Genomic DNA, 26631 nt, shown 5'->3' with positions numbered 1-26631 from the left:
GTGCAGTGTAATAGCGAGGGAAGTAAAAGGAAAGGCATGTGTGCTGCTACCTGAACTACTGCTTGCTCCCAAACTTGTGGATTAGGTCCCCAGTGCCCCCTATTGGTCCCCAAATCATTTGTTAATCCTCTCAAACACACTGATCCTTCACATTCAGGAGGAAAAAACAAGACTTCACTTTGTGTGAATGAACTGTAAAAAATAAGTTTTCAATGTTCATTACATGCATCCATTTGGTATTTCTATATAATAACTAAGAAAATATGATGCCTTATGAGTGAATTATCTGCTTGATTCCTCTTTCTCTCTCCCTTTTTTGGTGCAGTGATATAGAGGTGCAGAAGAGAGGTCAGGTGCTCTTAAGGGAAGAAATGATGGCCCACAGCAGGGGAGAATTCTATATTCTAGCCCTGCCAGCTTCCTCACTCACTACACGACAAGAACTGCGGCTGCACACTGATCATACCCTCATTAAAGTTGTTCACTTTCTCCCTTTTCACTCTTTTTTTCTTTTATACACTTGCCGCTCTTTAAGTGCTTTAAGCAGTACGGCAGTTGCCTCTTTAGCTCTCTCTGAGCTGTTAACAGCCACCTTTTCAACAATGACAGAACAATCAGAAGATGATTTTATGCAAACTTCTTTCCAAAGATCGATCCAACTCCATTACCTCCATTTAATTCACTCGCTACTTTTATATTAGTGTCTTAAATGTATTTTCAATGCAAAGTAAGACTCTTAACATAGCTTAGGGATCAGAACAGCGCTGACCTTCACATTATTATTATTCACTGCAGTTGTGTGAAAGCCGTACCACTCAACTTTTGTTGGTTTTCAAGGTTTAATTGTAACTTTTGGACTTTCATTACTTTTAGGACCCATTGTGCTTAAACAATCAGAAAAGTATACACAAAAATGATTTCTTATGTAAAAAGTTTACATTTCAGGGATAAATGCATTTCCCAGACGGTAAATTCTATCTGCAAAGCATGCCCATTTGTTGTGTGACTGATTATTCCTGTTAAATTATTGACACAGAATAATCTGATGGTAGAGCGGTACAAAGTACAATAAGATAAGATGGGAAATAGCTGTGTTTATAGAATCTCTAATCCAATTTTAGAGTAAAACCTCAGTTTTTTTATAAGAATAAATTTCAGGAGGATGTCAAGGTGCTTCTTGATCCACATCAAAGATCATAAACTACCACAGACCTCCAACAGGTCATCATGACCAATGCCATGAGGCCAGATCTGATCAGCCTGTCGACAGTGTTGCTTCCTATATCAACCTGCTATGTGTCACACCGCACGTTGTTTCAACCCTGACCCAGAGATCCAGCCAGACAACAACACTGACGAGACCAGCAGGCGAGCTGAATATAAATGAGTTTTTACTCCTTTTTGGATATTCTTTGCCGTTCTGTGAAGTTACATTCACTAGATTTAGATCAAGTCTAAGTCTTCTTGACTGTCTGGACAATAACCCTTCTTTCTCTCCCTCTGTATTTGAAGAAAAAGCATTCAGGGCAGTACATTCAACACATTTTTGAGCATCGAGCTCCAGTCTTTTCGGCAGCTTACTTGACAATGTAGCGAGTGAGTGAGTTTTTAAACACTGCCCTGTCAGTTTTCAGGGAGCTACGCAAGCAGAGGATGTGGATAAGTCTCACACCAGCCCCTGCCTTCCAAAAAGCTCTGTGGTGGAAGCCGGCCTCTGATAGTTTGCTGAGATTATAGAGTAACAGAAGAGGGTCTAAGCCGAATAAAAACACTTGAAAAGAGGCAAACAAAACAGCAACAAATCTATGTCGCTACAGTAAAATATCCTAAAAATAGCTGGTTTCTTATGAGAAAGGTGAGGTTACTCCAGAAAAAAAGAGGAAGTAAGGTGGGAAAACACCTTTTCTGCAAGAACAAAGCATAAACATCAATTTTAGCAGCACTAAACAATAATTAATCTGTGCCACTAGTAAATAAGAGCCTTGAGCGAGATAATCTCTGTGAGATTGGCTGTACTGCAAGGTGTACCCCTCATCCCCACTCTGAGCAAGTCTGTTTCCTTTCTTTTGATCTGCAGATAGATCACGTCTTCACAAAGCTGAAAGATAATGTACAATATGATATTGTGTTCATATGTACACGGTACTAAAACAGCCTTCAGTACACTCCTCAAACACCTGCACAGGCTCCTCTGTGATCCCCTCACCTGTGATCTAAGCCTTTTATAAACCTCTGCACCCTGCAGTAGCACAGGCAAAAAAACTTTCAAGCCATAAACCCCTCCCCTATACTCCTAACAGGGCAGCCGTTCTCTGAGGCAGTAAAGATAAAGGATGAGGAGTTTCCCACCTGCAGACAGAAGTTGGGAGAAGTTCACTCACTTCCAGGGCAGCCAGACACAGGCTTAATCGTACTTTCACCTGTTAGACCTTCCCCTAATTTAGAATATGTAAACCCACATCCAGGACAACTGTTGAGCTAACTGTAAAGTCGGACCTTCTCTGAAATCTCAAAGTAATATGATGTTTAGGACTTGTTCAGGCATGCCCATGCAGCCCCTTCTTCTCCATATAGCCCACCCAAAGCAATGTTTCAATTTTTTTGTTTGTAGTGTTGAAATGTATTTAGTTCTTGGGGTTCTATTTGCAGTGGCAGGACGGGATTAGTCCCGGCTCACCAAGCTGTACACAGACGCATTGAGAGAGAAGAAGTCGGCTGTTTGGATTGTGTGAACTCTGGTGGAGCATGAAAGAATGTAACCTTCAATCCGTACATATGTGAAGGGACAAACAGGGAGAAATATGAAAGTTATGTAATTTCATATAAATATACTGTATATACACATATACACATCCATATATGCACATATGTATGAAATATTCATTAAGTGGCCAATAGAGGCTATTGTTGCTTTATGTGTAAATAAGCTACTGTTTGCCTACGCATTCACCATATACACTTTATGAGGTAACAATATACAAATATTGTTTTTACAAGTTGACATTAAAATCAATAAATGCAGGTTAAAGAAAACACAATGGCCAAAACACTAGTGAATGAAGACAAGGACTTCACCTGTTTAACAAAGAACATACTGCATTTAAAAAATGTGCGGGAAAAGTAAATTGCAAGCATACAGAAACGGACTGCAAATACAGATACAAAAGCAAATGTAGAAATGTGGGAAGTCCTACAACACACTAAAAGTTAGTTAAAACGTAGTCTGGCATTGACAGATCTCGCTCCACAGCGAGAACAGGATGTTGTGTTTCCCTGGCTTTGGGGGAACAGGTGTGATTTAAGCCCCTATTGGAGGCTAGTGAGGAGAGTCACTGTCTGGACAGCAAAGTGTTACACAGTCCAAAATAACAAATCAAACTATTCCATTATTCAGCGTGGTAAATCTCAACATGTCCTGGTGTCTTCCAAGTTTGTCATCAATGGCTAAATATAAGTCAGACCCATCCTAGATGTGACGTCAGTGCTGACCCTCCAAAGTCTTTACACACGCCCATCTACTATAATGAAAGACTTGTAGCAAAATATTGACATGTTGTGATTTCCCCTTTTATGATAATATGCCGTGTGGTAAGAGATGTGTATGTTTTGCTAATAGACACACCCAAAAGTGATGCCACAAGCCGATTTATGTCTGCATCTATTGCTCTACAGTATCTCCCTCTAACTATCTCTGTCTCTCTCTCTCTCTCTCTCTCTATCTATCTATCTATCCATCCGTCCTCCTTTTATTAACTGTCAATTAAATCTGTTACCGATCAGACATCAAAGTTTGAATGCAGGCCACATTTTTTCTCAGGGAACACAAAAAAAGTGTCTGCAACTTCAACTTCAAGACAATTAACCCACACAACCACGCTGTACATATCATAAAAATAGGCATGAGAGCCAAGCAGGCTGATTGTTTGGCAACTTTTTATGAAGCTGTCATGAAGGGATTTCAAGTATTTGCTGTATCTCAGGGAGTTGCTTCTTGCTAAATGAATGAATGAAGATGTTTTGTGGCAGATTTTGTTATTCAGTGTGTCAGCGGAGGAAGGTGTGTGAGAGGTAAGGGTCATCGCCAAGGTGCAAGCGAGAGGTGCAGTGCAGTCTGGGTGCTAATCAGACTCGTCCTCTGGAGCAGCGTTTGACATTTCCCATCAACACCGGCTCCTGGCTTGCTCTCTCTCTTCACCTGGGCTCTCTCAGACGCTTAGCTCCCAACCAGACTATCTTCCATACTCTGTTGACACAGGCAGGCTGCTCCGTCAGTCACTCACCTCATTAACTCCTGTTGGGCTATTCCCACTACCATAGTAGTACATGCACTTGCCCTCTCATACGCACACTCGCATACATCCACTGAATCAAAGTTTCCCACTTGCATATTTTGACACATTTTGACGTGTTCTGATGTTTTGCTGCTTGTGTGAATTACTACAGCTGCAGGATTCCCTTTCTGTCTGTCACTCTCTGATCAGGTGAAATGATTTTGGAATCTGCCGCCCTTATAAGTGTGTACTTTTTCCTTGTTTGTTTGTATTAAAGCTAAATAGATACATAAATTTCCCTTTAACATAGATAAGGGAAACTACAAATATTATTTGTGGAGCTCAGAAAAGGGGGAAGATAATCTACTTTTTGTTTCTGTTAAGGAAAGAGTTGTTTGTGTTTTGGCAGAAACATCCCATAATTTGTCCTACAACAGCACCCACCTTCACTTTATTCTGCATCTTAACAGGAATTTAAATTATTTTGCAATTTGGTGGCAATATAAACATAATTTTGACATAACCATTTCAAAGGGCATTTTGTTTAACTTCCTTGTTCCTTCCAGGCAATAACTTATCAATGATCAGTTTCCTGGATTAGTAAAGTTTGAATGAAGAAGAACAGGACATACATAAGTTGCTGTGGAAATGATTGCTATCAACTTTGATTAAATGCAAACTGTGACATCAGCACTTCCTCTTTTTGATAAATAGGAATATCATGCATCCAATCAACTTGAAAATGAACGGGGAAAATGTAATGCAAGAGCACAAAAAAAGGTTGTGTGATGCCAAATAGTGTCACTGGGAAATGTGAGTAAGTAATCAGTATTTAACAAGCCAACCAAACAAATAAACAACTATGCCGGTTTGATGACAGACCAAATGTTTTGCAGATATTATTAAGACAGATGAGAAAGAGCTGATTGAGAAGAGAACTGCCTGAGCAGTATGCTAGCGTATCATAACTGACTATCAGACACTCAGGTGGTTAGTGTGGTTTGCATGGGTAGTGTGGTAGCCTGCTAACGGGGTGTGATTAAGCTTCCCTGCTGTTTGTTGTGTTTGTTCACCTCATTTTAGTCAGAAGGGAATTATAACCTCCATTTTTGTAGCCAGGGGTAAAATGGCACACACTGAAAGCACTCAGGGCTCATTAGAGAGATACAATCAGTGTCCTTTCTTTAATAAAAGCAAATGCTGAAAAGATCATGTTGAAGCAGATTGTTCCTCACTAAGAAGTATATTTAGGTAGCTGATAGTCTGGTTGAGTTGGTACATCAGTCAGTTGTAGATTGTTTCACAACTTTATGGTTTGAGTCACTGGTGGAGTTTTGATTGAAACCTATTCCTGTAACCTTGTTGTTCAACACATTTTTCCAATTGGTACTTAAATGAACTACCAGCAGGTTCATTTAGTTCCTGTTACGGATTTTCTTGAAATCCGTATCTACAAACAATATGTTAAAAGCTTACTGCTATGTATTGTCGATAGAATCAAACTAAAATAATGAGAAAATTGAATAATCTCGTCCAATAGATGTTTCTTTCCCACTTGATATAAAATGGCACTTGATCAATTTTATGCCTGAAGTTCAGTTTACGTGTCATGCGGACCACTCAACCTGTGAAAACAATAATACTCTCTGTGGCTCTAAGGGAGCCTTCTAAAGTCTCAGGAAAAAAACCTGATGACGTTGTCAAACTGCGATACAAACTTAAAGTGTCAAGAAAGAAAGAACTGAAAAAAGTCAGTGTGCTACTCAAAGAAGGAACGAAAGACGCTATAGAGTTGTAATTTGGGAAGTGTAGAATCCAGTGTTTTTGGACCATGAGTCATGCTAACAACTAAAACTCGGGATATCTTAGCCTCTTCTGCATCAATTTTTACTATAACTTCTTTCGTCTGTCTCTTGTTAATGTGTAACCCTAACTGATCAACTTAACATCCCTCAAGAACATAATACTGTAGGGCTAAAAAACAAGAGCCAAAAAACGTGCTAAGATAAGTACATTCTTTATAGTTTCTTCTCAGAAACTGTCAGAAAACGCATGCAAAGTGTGAAGACAGCCCATTTTGTAAATATTCCTTCTTCTATTCTAGCTTAGATTAGTTTAGTTTAGCACAAAGAGTGGGAACTAGCCTGGCTCTGTTCAAAGGGAACAAAATCCAGCACCTCTACGGCTCACTTTATATCTTGTTTGTTTAATCTGTATAAAAACTCCAGGTTATAGTTTTTAAGGGGGTTATTTGTCTGATTATTTATTGTCTTGAAGCAGTAACTTCCTGGGAAACCTCACGGTGATAACAACACTTTACTAACTAGCTAACCACCTTTCAGTTGGAAATGTAAATTAAAGAACATTGTGGTGATCAATAATAGACAAAACAACTTCAGTACAGTTATGACTGAAAGTAAACAGCCACACGTACATGCCAAAGACCCTGAGCCCCTCCCTTCTCTGTCACCATTGCTCAAGATTGTGATGGTGTTGCACGGCGGCCAAAGCTGACTCACCTGGTGGAGTAGCACACAAACCAGCCCCCCGCTCTCCACTCACTCACCTCCTTCCCCTCCCACTGAGTTCAGCCTGCAGTTCAAAGTGGTTTTGCCTGTCTAGCCTTGGCGTTTAATGTTTAAGTATTGGGAGCGGCTGGAGAGTGCAAATAAAATGCCTTTACAGACTCCGGGGCATGCTGAAGGCTGTGATTCCAAATACTGTATTGTGAAATTTCCATTGTGCTTGACAGAATAGCTTCAGGGCACCTGAATCTGAATTTTGACTCTTTACTTCTTAATAATGCTTGATGGGTGTGGCTTAGATAAACCACTTAGAGGAAGATTATTCAAACTGTATTATGTTGACAAAAGAGTACACATGTTCACGGGATAGAAGGCAACGTGTCCTGCTATAAACTGTTTGTCAAAAGTTCAGAACAGGATAAAGGTTTGAATGTGGACCCCACCTGCAAGAGAAAACCACAATGAGTTGTGGTATGGCTGGCTTTCTGTCGGGTTGGAATAAAGGAAACCCTACTTCAGCAAAGGAAATCAACACAGAAAGCCTGACACTACTTATATGTTTGTGCGTGATTATTCTGTAGTTGTAATCCGTCTAACAATGTTACAAAACATTCAGACAGGAGGAGGCTTTAAAGCAGTAATTGGGGGGACTTACACTGGTAAAACGCCGCTCAACCACTTCTAGTTGCATCTCGCTCGTGCTTGATCGGGACTGTGGCACAAAAAAATCAAACATGGGTGTGGATTTAGTCTGATTTGAAGTATAGTTCTTAATTCCCTTGAATGTCAGCCTGAAGAGGGAGCTTTTTTAAAGAAAGAGGGTAACAAATATAAATGTCTCAGACTGGATAGATTTATTTTTAGGGGGGATTACAGGTTTTGAGGTGATACAGAAGGGGCCAAAAACTGATGACTCATTGGCCGTTTTCACGCCACACGCTGGATTAGCTATCACATGCAATAGGCTGCTTAATAAGAATTGTGTAATGCCCTCAATCCCTGCAGATTTCATGTAATCAGCCTCTGTTTTGCTGTGTCTCTTCATACCAAAACCAAGGTCAACGTAAAAAAAGAGTACCAAAATTCCACATAACAGGACACGTATGGGATTTTGGAAGCTGTTCATTTATTTACAGTTAGTTTTGTTTTTGAAGAGGTTTTCAAAAAACACGGATGTTGTATTCAGTTTGCTTGTTCTAACTTAAATTGCAGGCTTATGTACTCCTTTGTGGTTTAGCTGTTGGGCTTTTAAACCCTATCTGGCAAATGTCTATTTAAAGTTGAAGTGCAAACTCTATATTGTGCATAGGTGTGTGGATATACTATTCTTGTCTGTGTGTTAACCCAATGATAATCCCGTGGCCTGCCCAGCATGTTTACATCCCAGCATGCATTCACCCTGAACAGGAATGACCCAGTTTCAGTCCAGAACAGGAATAAGCAAGTATTGCAAGTATTTTTAGTGTTTGTTTTAAGATGTTAGAGTTTTTTTTAGCACAGTATCAAGACAAGTTCTCAATCAAAAGTTCATATACTAAATTGACCTTAGATACTTTAATTAATTGTCTAAACTGTCTGCTGTGATTTCTATTTTCTTTAGTTGCATACTCCACCCATCTGGCAGTGGAGGAGGCCAAAACCAAACAATGAAGTGTAATGTTTGCAAATACTGTTTGCCCCAGGTCGGCCTGATAGATGTTGGTTGGTTTCCTCTAAGGGAGAAACTCAAGTTCAAATCCAGTCTGTCACATCAGCACACCTTGCTCTTTAGGCTGCATTATTCATTGCAAGCTCTGCATTATTTATTTCACTTAGCATCACATTTTGTCACTTGGTTCATTTACAAAGAACCCCTTAAAGTCTCTATACTCATAATAATAGTAATTATTATTATCTCGTCCTTTTTTGGATGTGAGGACTAAGGCCTAAGTGGACTCTTGCTGCACCACCTCCTCCCATCTTTGTGGTTTTGAGGCGTTTGTGTGGCCTGCCATGTTTCATCGCAGAGCAGTGACACCTGAACCAAGACTCTGACCTTAGGCCAAACAGCGCCTCCAGTGTCCCTCAGGGCACTACAATTGCTGTCAGCTCTGTGTTTGAACAGTACCTCTGCAGAGAAAACTGCCAGAATATGTCTAATAAAGACATCTTCATGACATTTTTTAAATACAGAGAAAATTGAAGCAAAGTGAAACCCATCACTGGTATTAGAGCATCTTGGTCGAGGTTACATGGCAGCGTGCCAAGTGCATAAGCTATCTTTTGGCCAACACTCGATGTTCATAGTCTCAGTTAGCGGCAGGCAATCTCACCTGCGCTGGTTGCCTGAACACCACCAGACTGGAGGTCAGCCAGAGTAAGGTTTAATGAGACTGAAGCCACACCAAAGGCTGGCATATCTGTCCTCACTTCAGAGCAACTGTGCCACTGTTAGTGTGATGAGATCCAAACTTGGTCCAAAACAGACTCACTTCCTGTAATTACACTGTTAGTTTGTTATGACATAAATAATTTTCCTTGTTGAAACATTTGATATCCCCTTTTGTCTGAACCAATGTGCCTTGAATGTGGATACAGTTGTGTGATGTTGTCATGCTGTTTTTAATAAACAACACCAACATTAAAACAATTTCTTAATTTGCTCTAATCACAGGAATATAACTATGTGTATGTTGGGCTAAAAACAACTCAGGAAGGTTTGTGATTGAAATAAAATGTATCTAATATGGCTGGAGAATTAATTACAGACGTGGGTGCTACTGCTAGCCATGAGTGCAAGAAGCCCCCCTCTCCTCCCCTTCTCATTAAAGGGTGAGAGTACAAGAGGAAGTTACAGTTGGGCGCAAACACAAATGTCTGCCATAACTATGGTCAGTAAACAGTGGTTACCAAGGCTTAATCTGTCAATGAAGTGGACTTTGGAAGTAAGACAGTGCAGAGCCTCTGGGTGATCCTTGGCCCATAACAGATGCATGCAGAACATTTTAAATGCTAAGTAGGCTGGTTCCAATAAGAATTGACCTCAAAGGTACAGATGGGCCTGGAATACACTCTCTAAAGCCCCATCTATAGTGTACTGTAGGTCTGTCCCATTCCTACTCTCATTCATGAGGAGTCTCTTTCCTTATATGAGTCAGATATGTGACAATATTAACCGCAATTGGATGAATACAGGTCTATATACAAAATAATGAATCAAATGAAGGGGGCGTAAAAAGGAGGCAGAGTGGTGCACTGCGCAGATATTAGTACACGTTTATTTTCAGGTATCAGGGAAGTTTTCGAGAGAATTGAGTAGTGTCAAACCAAAAGGTAAATTCCATACATTTCCTCAGATGTGTATAGACTTTGACTAAACTAAATAGTAAACGTCTCCAAAGTAATTTCCGTGCGTATTCACGTTGTTTCACGTGTAAACTATATGTTAGAATATATTTCGAATTCAAATCCACCAGTCTAATATGTTTTTTTACAGTAAGTAAACTTTTCATTCTGTGCGTTCATTGATTTGGTGGATACGAGGTCACAGCAAAATCCAGCACAGGCGAGCGCAGTGCGTGTCTTCTGGGAAATGCATTCTGTGCGGAAAGTTATCACAGACGCAGTTCAATTACCGCACACATACTGAAATCAATTCACCCAACTACACTGCTTCAGATTTGAGCCCAGTGCCGAGCAAGTGCTCCTGTCTGTCCCGCCTTTCCTGTGAAATCTGGCAAATAGAAGGGAAAAAAAGACGGTTTATAATTGATGTTTTCCCATGGAACAGCCCTCCTCCCCGCAACACAGGCTAACCCTCAGGTGGAAGAAATCTTCTAAGATTTTTTTTCTGGGATAACATCAGGAGGGTTTGTCTAGGCGAGCCAATCAAATCCCTCCCCTGCTATAGATCGCTGCTATAATACAAAGCAGTAAAAGCGGTCGCCTCACACAAGCGGCTGCAGCTCGACTAGAGATCCCGTGGCTTTTAATTCCCTCACTACTTTTTTTAACCCTGCTTCAATGTGCCCCGTTATTACCATTTGTCTGAGGCGTTCATTTCCGCACCTGCCACAGTAGAGACCAGGCGAAGGCGAACTAGAGGAGGAGACAAGGACATTGCGAGAGCCGGGAGAGGCAGACGGTAGAGACAGCAGCGGCGACTCGTTTGAGATCTTAAAGGACAAAACATGCTGCTCTGGACCAGAATCGTATTGGTCGGTTTCATCTGCTTGTCCTTGGTGTCATCTGGGATGGGATGCGGACCGGGCAGGGGCTACGGCAGGAGAAGACACCCGAAGAAGCTGACACCTCTTGCGTACAAGCAGTTCATCCCCAACGTGGCGGAGAAGACCCTGGGGGCAAGCGGCAGATACGAAGGCAAGATCACAAGAAACTCCGAGCGATTTAAAGAACTGACTCCCAATTATAACACTGACATCATTTTCAAGGATGAGGAGAACACCGGTGCCGACAGGCTAATGACTCAGGTAAGGAGACAGATAACCATTTTCCCTACTGCCCGCACCATCACTGCGCACTGCAACAACCTCCTTGTCAGACTGATTGCGCACCTTAAGTGAAGTCTGTTTTACCTGCGGCTGAACTCTTCACACTGTGCCTTTTAACTTCACTGTAAAAGCAGATGCGCTTTATGCACCAGCACGGGAGTTTTCAAAGGCTGCAGTCTTGAAGCGAATGTAGAAATCCAGCTGGAGAAGTGATGTGCAGGCGGACAGTCAGGACACTCGGCCTTCATGATTGTGACAGTGTATTTAAAATATTAATGTGCCCCTCTCTTCATATCTATATTTATATCTTTGTGAGGCTATATTGGTTGTTTTACATGCGCACATTGCTGTTACATTACATTTCGTAAAAGGCATTGAGTATTTGTTGCGTATTTACGCTTAAGATTGGAGCTTGTTTGAAGCGCCTTTTCTTTATTCCAGATCTGAATATAGAGAGCTGGGGATGCCGCTTCCAATAGCCGGGCTTATTCAGGCATGGCGTGGCTCATTCAGACATTTTCTCGCACAGGCTGCTGCAATTTTGTCTTTCGCATGATGTGCATCAATGCATGAACACAGTGACATGTCTTTAAGAGTGTTCTGAACACTATCAGGACTTCATCAATGGGTGGGACCCGTTCAATAAAAGGAGCAAGGCGCACAGAGTGATGGTGCCTTACTTGTATGGATGATGACATCTTTTTTTATTACTCCATCCTTATGTAGGCATTTAGTTATCAAAGCTCATAGCTCGTTCTGTGCAGATAAGACGAGGCTCACAATACATCGGAGAGATAGCCTTGATTTTTCCAGGCTGCAGGATGTCGCGTCTCTTCAGCATGACTTTTAGCACTCAGATGCTGGTGAATTATTAAAAGCGCTTGGGTGATATTTTCTCGGTAATAATAAAATGCCGGTGGTGATGGTGCTTGTGGTGATGAAGCCAGGCGCGCGCCGGAGTCCCTGAACCCTTGCCTCGCTCCATGCATGAGCACGAGCTCCGATGAAATATTCACTGTGCGTGCGGTCTCTGCGTCCCTCTCAGCCCTCCCCAATCCCCTCAGTGATATACCTATAGACTCTCATACACACAGATCATGAAATCACTCGTGGGATGTAATGCCCAAACTGTGGTCCAGGGACAAACCCAAGAACTCTCGAGGAGGTCCCAGGGTCTCCATCAAACAGGGGGATAGTATGAATTTACTGTGTTTTGTGAATTGCTGAGAATATTGAATAACGTGTCGACAAGGCTTTTAATTTGAGTAAAACACCCCACCTGCTGTATAAACAGATGTGTGTACAGGTCTGTATAAAATCCTACCAACGAGATGGGAGTCCCTCCGATAAAATGTGATTATATGGGACATCTGTGGCTGATAGTTTGTCTATTTGGGGCCTTAGAATAACACGGGAGCTGATTTGTGTTGAACAGATTTATAGAAAGGTGCAGTAGATGTGGCTTCTGGTTCATCGTTTGCTTTCCATTCAGCACCCGAGCGTTTACAGAAAGTACAACTAAAAGCTCTAAGTGTTTCATATACATAAAAATGGATTTTGAGGCACCCCTCAGTAGGCCTGAAACGCCATTTGAACTTATGACCTTTGGTCAGCGGGAGGCCATAGTAAGTTAAAAACAGGTACGATTGTTCTTATCGTACATGACATTGCAAAGCCATCAAATGAGGGTATTTACATCCACAAGAAGTCCCTCTCTTGTGGATGTAAAGTAGCGGTTTTGAAGGCTACTCTGCGCTAGCCTTAGCATTATCACATGGGTATTTACGCTGTGCCGACGGTCTTTGCGCTGTTCCACGGCTTTACGCATGGACCTAATGTGTTTTTACGCACGGAGTTTTACGCACGACTACAGTGAACCTTCCTTGTTATCTTGAGTTTTAGAAAGAAAAATGTTGTGTTTATACATCAAACAAGGCACGTGTATGCAGTGGCTCCCGTAGCTGTGTGCATTCAATTACTCAATAATCAAATATTTCATTAAGGTTCAACCAAGACTATAATACCTAAACATTGAAGGGGGGTTTCAAGCACCTACTCCCTTAACTATGAAGGCACAGCTCACATCCAGGAAAGTTGCCAAAAGAGGCATTTTACAGTCATTTGCTGATCATTTTCTGGAGGGACGGGACCTGAGATAATCACTCAACAAATAACAGTACCATCCAAACCACATATTGGAGCTACACCGTAAGTCGTAAAATATTTGTCCTCAAAATAAGTAGAGATTTGCTCAATCTTCTACATTCAATGTGTTTCCATTTGTTTGTTTTTCCGGAGACCACTTGTAAAGCAGAAACTGTGCTTACGTAACATTAAAGAAAATGACTGTAATGGATCCACAATGGCAAATATTATTTTTCTCGTTTAGGAAAAGCTCCAATCCTAGTGTTTCTTTGTGCAGTGTATTGCTGTTAGGAGCCTGCAGTCTCTGCCCACAGTGCAAACGTGTCGGGAAAGAGATGAGCCGGCGGTTTGTTTGCACTGACAGGTAGCTGATAAGTGTTTCCTCAAACCAAATCATTTGTGAAAAGATTAAGAGGAAGGCTGTTGAACAACTTTACCCCGAGCACAAAGCGTCGGTCTAGGCGCCCAGCTGGGCTTCACGGTGGCTGAGCAGAATTTGGCTTGATTTGCGGCACACGACCTAATGAATTAATAAATAGGTTAAGCTTTACGGCTCTTGACTCCGACAATCCCACTCAGAATGTGGGAGGTTTTTTGGGGGGTGGGGGTGTTTTTTTATTCAACACATTCTACAAGTGTGATACCCTCATAAAACACCTACTGATATATGAGGAAGCTATTTTTGTAAACGAGTTTTGGGGTCTGTGTGAACATTCTGGCTTTAGGACATTTAGCCTGTCCAAAAAGGAAAAGGACAGTGGCTCCCACACATAGACGCTTCTCCGTGCGCCCATATACCATCCCTGGATATTTAACAAGTCTGTTAGTCAGCAGCCAAAACACCTCAACTTAAGGAGGCATGTCACGTCTCCCAGACTTTGCAGGAGAGGAATAATGAAAGTTTCCCTCCGCGGTTGGACTGAAAAGACTCTTTGTGATGTTTTATTTGACATATTGGTTGAGTGTCGAGAATAGTTGTCTTGGAGAAGGCCAAGCATCTTCATTGAAAGCGCAGAGAGGTTGGGGTGCGACGATTTATTTACAGGCCAAACTCCAGATATTTTAAGGTAGCCAGCTCCTCTTGAGGATCACCTTCATATCATCTGCATATCAATTACTAATTTAAAGAAAACAGACGTGTTGCAACTAACAAAAGATTGGCTCTTTTTATGGCCTAATACAAACTCGTGCATTGATAATGTATGCATGTTGTGTTCAATGCAACACTTTTTGACAGAAAAGGGGTGCTGCTCGCACCTTTCCAAGACCAAAGACCATATGTTATAGGCTAGTGAAGCGAATGCGGTGCCTAATCAATATTTCATCAGCAGCTTTCTTATCCGAGATGTGGCCTCTGACGTTGCTGCTCACACTGACAAATGTAAGCTCAGAGATGCAGTTCAGCCTCAGTGTTTCGCCTCAGCTGGGAGGAATCAGGTGGGGTTGGAGAGGTGTGGGCCAGTCCTCACTGAGTTTGATCAATTATTATCACTATAATGGACAGCAGAGATCAAGCGAACAAAGCACATGTGTACCGGGAAGCGCTATGTCTGGAGGAAAGAGGAGAGAACGTCCATGTGTGGCGTACGTGGTCTAATGTTGTATTTCTCTTACCAAAAGATTAGACATTTTAGCCAATTATGAACACATGCTACTATTGGCAACAGCAGTTGTGACAATATAAGACATGCGTTGGTGACAAATGCTGTTCTAGATTACAGACTTTTCCACATGTTACGCCTCGGGATTGCTTATATGTGCAAGCTATGACAGGTGACTAACTGGTCCATTTCTCCCTCCCGCAGAGATGTAAAGACAAGTTGAACTCTCTGGCCATCTCAGTGATGAATCAGTGGCCTGGGGTGAAGCTGCGGGTCACAGAGGGATGGGACGAAGACGGACACCACTTCGAGGAGTCGCTCCACTACGAGGGCAGGGCGGTGGACATCACCACCTCAGACAGAGACAAGAGCAAATACGGCACTCTGTCCAGGCTGGCGGTGGAAGCCGGATTCGATTGGGTCTATTATGAATCCAAAGCCCACATTCACTGCTCTGTTAAAGCAGGTAAGGCTGAAAGATGGGGGGGGGGGGGAAACTTTATTACCGAGAGAAAATCTGCCATGCGCACTGTGGTGCCTGCTGGAGGAGAAGCTATCCAGATGTATCACCTGTGCACATTTCCTGTCAGGTGCGATTTTAATCTCAAATGGCAGGTGCAGCCCTGGGAAGTTGTAGTCTTTATCTTTTAGAAAACGTCCATACAACATGAAAGTGCCTTCATCTGCTTATGGAGGGAAAGTAAACTGAAATTAGATGTGATGAAGGTGTAAGAGTCCAACAAGAGAGACACAAAGTGTCCAAAAAAACTGATTTCAGTGACCAGCCATCCGCAACATTTAGGCTTCAAGAAACAAAGCGTAGGTGTAGAAATGCAACAATATGCGTCCTAATATCTGGTGGTTCGTTACACAAAACTATACATTTCATAAAAATCAATAAACCCCAAATTATCATCCAGTTAATGATTAATCACGAGAACGCGCACTCATTATGTGTCTAATGAGATCAGTGGTGTGCAGAGTATAAACATTCATTTTGACAAGATTTTCGTAAAATGAATTATTTCTATGAATTATGTATGGGAACATCCAAGCCTGTGTCGTTATGAGCATTTCACATGCAGCATATTTCTTGATCTTACATCGCCCCACACTGTCTCCTGGTGGGAACCACGACCATAATCTAACAGGGCTCCTAGGTGAGAGTAAAGCAACTCATTTCGTTCATTGTTTTTTTTTGTTTTTTTTTGCACCATTCAGAAAAGACTAAATAAAATGCTGGAAGTTGTGACGTGTTTAGGAAATGTTTGGGATTTGATCATGTAATGGAAAAAGACTAAAATTCCTTTGTTAAAGTTTTCTTTTCGGATCTTACTTGCCTCAGCTTTGGGATTCCGTTTTTAATGTTGGTTTGTTTTTAAAGCTAAAATAACATTAAAGGCCTTTAATAAGCTTAAAGACACCTATGGCGCATAGAAACTATTTCTTCCTAGTGATTGATGAAGGCGGCACTTTTACTTAACGCAGACTTTATTGATAAATCCCTTACTTGTCATTCAACACACACGTTTTGAGATCACAGTATGATCCAGGCCGACGTGTCATTAGGGGTCATGCGACTTTACCAAAAGGCTTTGGCTGAACAATGTTGAATTGGTTGGGGTAAATCTGGTTTTCAGTTGTCACCTTATTTCATGCTCGGGAATCTTAAAAGAAGATTAAAAGTCCCAAATTCTGAGTAGGAAACCCCCTTTTCTGTGTGCAGGATAGTGTGATCCTAGAGACTGGTATGTGAAGAGCTCCACCAAGGCCAAAATTATTGTCATCAAGCCTGACAACAAAGCAGGGAGATGTGGTAGAAAGAGGGCACATTGATGTTGCACAACAGAAAGCATTTAAGAGTCCGGGCCCTCATTTAAATTCAAATCTACAACTCGAGAGGCTTGGAAAAGTGGCTCCAGTGGGTAAATAGTAGTTGTGAGTCGCCTATTTGTGTGAATTGTCACATAGAGGTTTCTGCACCTGAGTAAATATGGGAAGAGTAGCTGGGAAAGGCGTAAGTGTTCTTTACCGAGAGTAGCTCGATCCACAAGCTGATTTAGAATAACAATGCCTGCTCTTTATTGGGTTTTTTAATTAAGAACAGATGAGCCAAGGCTTTCAGTTTTCTCGACTCAGACAACGTAGGCCGAGCCAATACGCATTTGGCATGGAGGAGCAGACAGGCATCATTATGCAAAATGCATATGGCCCACCATGATGTGTGTAGGAAAAATACAAATACAAGCAAAAAAAAAAAAAAAAAAAAAGGAAGCTTGTTGAATGGGCTTTTGTGGCGGTGGTCCTTAACTGTAATGGCTCAAAGCACCTGTGATAGAATATCTTATTTTATAAGTTCTAAAAGTGTTAGCACGCTTAAAATATTGCATTGCACTTTTTTTATGTTTGGAAGTTTTGTTTTCTTTCAGTACCACAATGAGTATATCATTGTAGAAGACAAACATTTTGTGATGACGTAAAAGCGTATTGCATGCTGTCTTTTTAACACCGCTCTTATTTTTATAGAAAACTCAGTGGCAGCAAAGTCGGGCGGCTGCTTCCCAGGCTCCTCCACGGTCACCCTTCAGGATGGTAGCAAGAAGGCGGTCAAACACCTTCAAACCGGCGACAGAGTCCTGGCAGCAGATGACGATGGAAACCCGATTTTCACCGACTTCATCATGTTCATAGACCAAGACTCGACGACCAGGAGGCTCTTCTACGTGATCGAAACCGACTCGGGCCAGAAAATCACCCTCACCGCCGCGCACCTCCTCTTCGTCGGCCACAACACCACGGGAGAGGAGCGGATGTCGGCGATCTTCGCCAGCCAAGTCCAATCTGGACAAAAGGTGTTTGTGTTTGATGGCGAGCGAAGTCGACTCGAGCCTGTGACCGTAAAACGGATTTACACGGAAGAGCACTACGGCTCTTTTGCGCCAGTGACCGTGCAGGGGACCGTCGTGGTGGACCAGGTCCTTGCGTCCTGTTACGCAGTGATCGAAGACCACGATCTGGCGCACTGGGCCCTGGCACCCATCAGGCTCGCCCACTGCGTGTCCTCGTGGCTTTTCCGTTCTCAGCCTCAAGTCAGTGCACAGAACGACGGAGTGCACTGGTACTCCAAGATCCTGTATCAATTAGGAACTTGGCTCTTGGACAGCCACTCGATCCATCCACTTGGGATGTCAGTTTATCCAAGTTGAAACTTCTACTACAGGAGCAGAATGAGACTTACACGTAGGACACACGAACTATTCAGTAGATTAAAAAAATTAAATAATAATAATAATAAACGAACGAACAAACAAGCAAGACAAAGGCCCCACCGGAGTTGGGATATTTATTTCAGTGACTTTTGTCCCCTTTCAAAGAATGAATGGAGCCTTAAAAAGTTTCTCTTTGAATAATTTATTCTCATGTGAACTCGCTGCTGTCACACAAATGGATTCTGAAACGGTGTGAGCAGCAAATTGTGCATAATCTATTTTTGTATATCTCAAATGCAAAAAAAAAAAGAAAAAAAAGAAAAAAATATCGCAAAGAGAAAGAGAAGACCATGTAGAAAGGAGCTAACTTTGACAGGTTGTAATGTTCATATGTGCATATGTGTGCAACTGACTGTTATATTTTGGGGAGAACAAACTTCGCGGGGTTCCATAAATTATATTTTTATACACAGAATTGTAAATTAGATTTTGACAGATCGCTACCGAATCACATTTCGTTATTTGAAATAGTGTAAGATATAAGAATATATTTTAATTTAAATACAGTAGTTGGGAAAGTATTGGAAAATCTTGTACTGCTTGGTTTATTAAGAATTTTTATTATTTTGGAAACTGTTCGTTTTAAGTTGTCGGAGAGGGACAGATATTCTGGCTCATGTCTGCATTCTCTGCTTTTCTTTTTTGTTGTTTCTATTTTCGGTTTTCTTCTGAGAAAAATATTAAATGCAGATTCTGACAATTCAGTAACAGTTAAAGTAGTACTGAAACAGTTTCGTTAAATAAATTAATAAGTAACTCCTGTAAATGTACTAAAATGTATTTTTCTTTTCATATTTTGTAATAGGGAAATAGTTTTATAGAAATGACCTGCGGCAGATGCAAAGTTTGGATAGTCTATATAGCCAGACCACACCGGTTAACTTTCATAACAGGGCGGTGCGTCAAAAATGTCTAGAGTTTATTATTTATATGTTTATTACAAAATGAGATAAAGAAAACCTTCAAACTTGCAGTTGTTCCATGTCTTTGTCTGAGTGAGCTTCACAGGAAACACAAAGAGGAACATTTGAACGACATTACGAGGCTTTTTCAGGCCAAATTAAGCTCTCAAATTAGTTGTAGGAACAGCTCTGGGCTTGTATGGATATTTTCACTTTGGTCTAATTGTGTTTCATAACGAACATAACATTCGTTTTGGGTGGTTATAATGAACACAACATTGTTTCACACGGTTATTGAATGAGCTTAGCCTAGTCGTAGCCTACTGGGAGAGCTAGCAAACAATGTCGCCCTGTTTGCTAGCTTTTACAAAATGGAGAAAATATTGCGCTTTGAACTACCTTGTGCATGCTTGCGAAATGTTGAGAGCCCATGTCAAATTTAACGAGGTTTGCCCTCCGCAAATAACTCCTAACTTGCAGACAAATTAAACACAAGTGTGTTTGTTGGCCCTAAATGTGCTTCTCGGTGTCTGCTGGTTGAGGTCAGATTGCTCCATCAGTGGCTGACAGTCCAGTCCTGAAGAAGAAACGGTCATTGTCTAAATCACAGAAGGAAAACATTCGTCAGTCTTAACAAATCGCTATAATCCTCAACTACTCCCACAGAGACCGAGAGTGGACATGTAGCACTTAATAGCAAGGTTTTAGTGATGTAGGCTGTGTGCTTTCTTGAGGCATGAGAAGGCTACATGTATTTCTGATATTAATTACAGCAGTTTCTCTCAGTAACCGTGTTATTAAGCGAACCAAGTGCGCCACCATGTGGTGAAACACCGGTAGTGCGGAGTGACAATGCCTGGAAATTAGAGATGTGAGTTCCAAATACTTTTTATTTGAATACTGATTAAACTCAGGGGCAAAATCGATTAGCACGTGCTATTTATGAATCAAATACTACATGCATTCCTTTGTGGGCAGACAATGGGCTTAAAACAAACTGAAATTGCTTTCAATGTGGTTGTTTTAAGGGCTCTAAGTTTGTGTCAAACTTTACTCACGTGTAGTCAAAAATAGAAGTGAAAATGACTTACCAAAATATAGATATTAAAAAAATACAAATGAATAACGTGGATCTATTATATTTTCCAATCAAAATCACAAAATTGATCATCAGTCACCCAAACTTAGGTAAAAGGGGCCATTGAACCGGAGTTTCTGAACACTGTAGCAACATGAGCAGGAATTTCATTTCTTCTCCCAGGTCGCCCACATTGTGTTATGTTGTTGATACTGTGAGGTGGAAACTTTGGGGAGGGACAAAGCAGGCCCATCTCTGCCGGCGCTGTGACCTTGGGTCCTTGGCAGATACAAAAGCGTCCGTGCAGGGCAGCATTCCTCAGAGCAGGTAAACAGAGCCTCCTCTAATCCCTCTGGGGGCCCTCAGTCTGCTGGAGCTCAACAACGGCTTTTACAAATGTTGACATTTGCAAACATGAACAGTCTGGCATTCTAGAAAACAAAACTCTCCGTTTCTAAGAGTTTTGCAAATTGCAGCGCTCCGTTCTCTCCAGACAACATTTGCTCCTCAGTGGCAGCAACCAAAGAGTGCACATGACTTAGGTACATGATCAGTTGTGGGAAAAATATTTTTACAAGGATTTGGTCCTAAACATGGTAACACACCTTCATTACTACCTCCTCCCTCACTGTCAATAAACTGAAACAGAAAACGGAACTTTTGAAAGCAGATTAACTACACACGTAGTCTTTGAAAATACACTCATGATAGATGGACAAATAGCTAGATAAATACAGTGGATGGACAGAAGTAAAGATGGATACTTGCACTATTTAACATGCTTTTACTAAAATAAAGACAAACAATGCTGCCAGATAGGAGGAGTAACAATGCATGGCAAATAAAAGGATTTGAATCAATTAGTATAATTTCAGTGTTCTCATGACCCTCCCTTTTGGTGCCGTCTTTGAGGAAGACTTGTTGGGTACTCAAGTATGCACTGTCTCAAATGTCTTCTACTGCAGCACGGTTTTAACTTGCATGTAAAGATCACAAAAGGCTCAACAATTTAGCCTTTTTTCAAATTATGTCTCAGCTATTGGTCTTCAGTTTCATGTGAATACGGCACGAAGTTGACAGATTAATAGGGAGTGGTCGCAAGATAATCAATGGTGTCAGAAAAGAAGAAAAATACTGTTAAACTATACAAAGTTATTTTTTGGACTCTTGCCCCCCCCCCTTGTTACAACATGAGATAGGGTTCTGAAGAGAAAAAAAGTTTAATCAATCTTTTGATCACAACTGAAAATATATGGGACCAGTGATGAAAAATCCCAAGCAAACACGGCTGCATTTAAAAGGATCCCCGGCTGAAAGAATTTAAGAACTACTGTGTCAGATGACACTTATCCCAGTGTAGACATTTGCCTCTGACTAAAGGACCATGATGCATTTGATGTGAAATAAGTTTTAAACCCACTTCCAATTTTACAAGAAACCAAACTCAATGTCATTGCTGTGTATATCAAATTTTATTTATCTCCAGTTTCCAGTATCAAATTTAACACATTCCATCTCTTTAAGAATTATTCACTTTTAAAATCATTCTTTAGAAAAATAACAATGTCAAGTATCACATGCTTGATTTCAGAATTTTTAACACAAAACATGATTACTTCATGTTATACATCAAATTGTGAACATACATGACAGAATGGATTGTCAACCGTTTCAGTCAAAACTCGAGGTTGGATTTTCAGTCATTATTTGGTGCACCATGCTGTTCGGGATAAGGAAACCACTGTAGTATCTTTTTCAAAATCCAACCAAACAATGTATGTCAAGAAGTTGGGATGACCTTTGGTGCAGTGAAAGCCATAAAGTGGCTTTAGAGTTACATGTCTGCTCTGTGAACCCGGCTGTCGTCACAGAGATGGAAACCTCCATCCATTGGGCTAACAAACAATGGTAATCCAGGTAGGCCACCCTGCTTGATACAGAAGTCTTAAGTTCATTCAACAGCAGCAGCGGCATCAAGGAAAAGATGAGGAACTGTCAAATGTTTGTAAGAATGAAGAAGAACATTGGCAGGAAAAGCAGTTATGGAAGGAAATGTAGCAAGCCAAATGAAAAGGCGACATCTCTTTAGTGAGGGAAGTAAGCGCTTTAGTGAGGGAAATAAAATCTTCATTCCAAGGCTGGACACTGCACAGCTGTAAAAGAACCTGAAGTGTTACGTGAGTAAGTTAGGCAGGAAAAGTAACGTAGAAGTATCATGGCTCTAGCTGGTCAATGGCTCCTCTCACCAGTAGGCTGCTGAAAAATAAATGTGTTAATAGGAGAATTGATTCTGTTTCGGTGATATGGTGTGCCCTATAGTGCAACCAGAAACAAAACTACAGCTACAACCTTTAACAGCCCAAATGTGTTTGAACCAGGACCACCACAAGTGTTGGACCATGCCAATGGTTTGGAATGCTTTTCTCAACCTGTTTGTACCTCTCATGTAATCAATACTTCTGTTTTAAGATGTTTCCATACATGGTTTCATTAGTCACAAATTCACGCACCTGACTTCCTCAAACATAAATACAAGACAAATAATAATAATAACAATAACAATAACAATAACAATAATAATAATAATAATAATAATAATAATAATAATAATAATAATAAACGCCGTCTGGCGTATCATAAACTTAAATAAACAAGGCACAACGTTGCTTGAACCAAAAAAACTGGAGACGACATACGGTTTGTTGGTTGTTTAGCACAACTTGAGAAAAACACTTTTAGTTTGGTGATGTATTGTGTATACAACATGCAGCAAATTATTTTTCTTACCAGCAGGATAGAAAACCCTTTTTGCAAAATGAAAACAAATGACCTATGGGGTTTTTCAAAGCTAACCTTAAATTATTACATCAGAGGGACAAACTTAACAAGCCAATTCAAATTTTAGATGTTGGAGCTTTGTATAAGCACCTAAACACATCAAGGAACCAATAACCTCAAGTGCCTTAAAATGCAACAATAACATAACTTTGACAAAAGTAAAGCCAATTAATAGTTAAATGTGGTGAATTGCCAATTATAAGCAAGTTGACTTGCATACAGTGCTATGACTATGTAAAACCAACAGCTGCCTTTAAATTGGGAAGTTAGATGTACTATACAATAACCTAATTTGTTGATTTGCTGAAACATGCTAAACCCTTGGTATAGTCCTTTAACTTTGCTTTTGGGGCTAGCAATCACACTGATAACAACTCTGTTTGAGTGGATGTGACCTGAAGAAAAAGAAAGAATGATTATTTCGGCCGGCCTGCAAAATCTCCGCACCCTGGATCACCAAATGGACCTGTTAAAAAAAGTTTTAAGTTAGTGTTATGTAGAACCAAACCCAGCTAGTGTTGCATATTTGACCCCAATCTTTTAAAAACACAATACTAGCAGCTATAACAGCAGCATTTTCAAGTATTAAGAAAGACCATGGTAATGGCGCAGATGAATCTAAATACCATAATGCAACCACATCAGGCGACGTGATTAGAAAGAGTACCTAGTCAAGTAGCTTGCTGTAAATCAGGAGGCAATAGAGCACCGTTTTTCTCAAAGAAACCACTATGAGGAATACAAAATCACCTCTAAAAAGGTCAAGTTACATATATGTATGGAATTCTTAAAATTAAGTTACAAAAAGATTCAATATGAATCTGCTCTGTCAATACAAGACCAGATTTCTTGTAGCAATATAACTATCACTGGCATTGCCCGTACTTTTTCAAATCCACAGGATTTACCAAAGCACTAAAAATGTAGTGCAACACACAACATGAAAGACATCAAATACACATTGTTAGAGAACAAATCCTTCTACATCAGTTCAACTTAAAACAAAAATAAATAAAACATAAAGAAGTCAGTTTAGAACAACTGCACAACATACAAAAAAAGACTTAAAAACCATGGAACCTCAGGTTTTACAAGAAGAAAGAAGAAATTTTTGGGAGTTTAGACATTTTCAGACACCCCTTTTGTCCCGATACTTCAATTACTGCAAGCATGTTGTGAATCTAGTAACCTTTACTGGCAAGAATCACGAATTTGCAGTTTAATTTCTTTCTGGATTTGGATTTAAGTAATGCCTAATTTAAGGGAAATAGCACTAAATATTATCAATTTGATCCGCAAATGCAGTCAAAGACAGAGGCCAATAGGAACTTGTGAACATGAAGAACTCTTTCTGAAGTCTTAAAACCAGAGAACCATGAACTTAATCTGTGACGTCATCCAGATGCACAGCCGTGAGATGATTTAGTAAAAGTAATTTAAAGATTGTATGTCTAAGTGTTAACCCTCCAAATGATCTTTGTATTAGTCAAATCCAGCAAACAGTTTAAATGTGGCTATATTTGCCTTTCCTATTGCTTTACCTCTAGCATGTGAGGGCTGTAGGTAGCTGAACATTAGTATGACATCACAGTTAAATAGGCAGGACAAAAATGATTGTGTTTCTGGCTATGAAGCAAATAATTTCAATGCCAAAATTCAGTGGCATCCCCCTAAATCTATATAAGGTAGTTTTTCTTGCCATACAAGGGGTTGAAAAAGTTCTATAAAGTATATGTGATATGTTGTAAGATGAATAACCAACAACTTAGAAAGATTATTATTCATAAAGGCACCAGACACATGGACATCACACACAACCACACATCTGTGGTTTAACCGGCTTCACATACCTGCATGTTCACGGTATATTGGCCATGTTTTTATTTTACCTTAAACTTGTTGTCAAATGTCTTATAAACAGAATTGTGGTCCAGTCATTCTTCATTTTGGTTCTAAATTAGAAACGTAACACTAGTAAAATGATTTATGTCTGGACACATTAGCATATCCTTACATATAAAAATGCTTAACTTGATACAACATAATAAAGAATAACAAAAAAAACTCAACAGGATAAATATTGAGAAAAAGTTCAGGTGTACTTATGCACATGATCACTACATAGATAATGGTTGCCCCCTCGGCTTTCTTTGTCAAATTAACATAGGTAACAACGTCTTAAGATTTAAAAGAACTGTTTTTGTTTAACAAACTTTAAACCCGAACAGGCAAAAATGTTGTGTGATGAAGAAAGAAACCATGGAATTATGAAAAACTTAAATGAGCCTAACTTGCCAAAAGTAGTGTAATAATGAGATCTCATGAAATCTTACTGAGAGCCAGAAACTAGTATTTAAAAATGTCAGTGATGCGGTAGCACTTCCCAAACAAGGGAACAAGCTACGAGAAAATTAAAAAAGTATTTGAGATTGTACAAATGTTACTTAGAATTTCTCATGAAAAATGTATCATTATATAGGAGGATGACGTCAATAGGATTAAGGATGTCTTAATTATAATAAGGGGAATTTAATTTATGGTGCATAGTAATACAGTGAATTTCTTTTAGTTTCTGATCGACTGCCAAACATCTATCTTTTCAGCTCAGCGTGAAGACAAACTGTTCAAAGTGCCCTTCTAGGTAAACTATGCAGCACAGTGATAACCAAATGATCAAACTGATACTCACGCAGATTCTGAACAACTATAGACAAAAGAAGGAAGCCTAATGTATATCCCGGAAAACACTTACAGAAATGTATCCTGAGGAGAATTGTTAGCAATCCTCTCTGACAAAATAAAATGAATGACGAATACATCTGTCAAACAATATACAGTTGTAATTATAAAAAAACTCCAAAAAAAACACTTGCATTCACATTTCCTCAAAGACCACTCAGCACAGACTATAAACCTAAATCTAACTAATCCATAATCAGACATTCAACTAAATTATACATCCAAAATGCATGGAAGGTTATTCCAAAACGGATTCCAGGTAACTGTTAAAAGATCTCATGAAGTTTAGAACAAGGAGCAATGCCAAGTGACCAAACTGACTAACCAAAACTAGAGATGATCTGAACAATCTTTCCCAGAAGCACTGAAACTGAAAAGCACCACAAAGTCTACACAAAAGTCACAACATTTAGAATTCCTAAAAACATTGGGAATTTAGAAAACCAGTATTCATTTTACATCCAGTGCCAATTTTGTCCCAGCCACTGCTATGTGTCAAATGTTAACTCTTTCACTTCTGTGTCTGTACGCAAGTTCTCCACTAGGAAGTGCCATTCACCCAAAAAACTGCTTGGAGACTCCTCTCTACCTGAAAACTGGCTTCAGTTGGAAAAATTAAACACCATTAGTGATGAAATACTGCCATCTATAGAGGGGGAGAAATACTGCTGGCTAGAGTCTGCCGCAACAAGTTCCTGCATCCAAACCAATCAGCAAGAAGCAAATAATAATAATGAAAAAAAACTACTGAGAAGTAGTTATATCTCAATTAC

General features: G+C 40.2%; 1 protein-coding gene across 1 annotated transcript; it reads left to right on the top strand.

Annotated features, from left to right (window-relative positions):
- The first annotated feature begins 10634 nt into the window (after positions 1–10634).
- Positions 10635–19272, top strand: shha (sonic hedgehog signaling molecule a). The gene is made up of 3 exons (XM_034861524.1): positions 10635–11265; positions 15237–15498; positions 17559–19272. Exons 1-3 carry the CDS (start codon positions 10966–10968, stop codon positions 18236–18238), a joined length of 1242 nt encoding a protein of 413 aa, XP_034717415.1. The 5' UTR covers positions 10635–10965; the 3' UTR covers positions 18239–19272.
- The last annotated feature ends 7359 nt before the right edge of the window (positions 19273–26631 follow it).

The sequence above is a fragment of the Etheostoma cragini genome, chromosome 22 (assembly GCF_013103735.1).
Source record: "Etheostoma cragini isolate CJK2018 chromosome 22, CSU_Ecrag_1.0, whole genome shotgun sequence".
Lineage (NCBI taxonomy): Eukaryota > Metazoa > Chordata > Actinopteri > Perciformes > Percidae > Etheostoma > Etheostoma cragini.
Note: the sequence above shows the minus strand (reverse complement) of the source record. Positions and strands in the feature narration are given on the sequence as shown.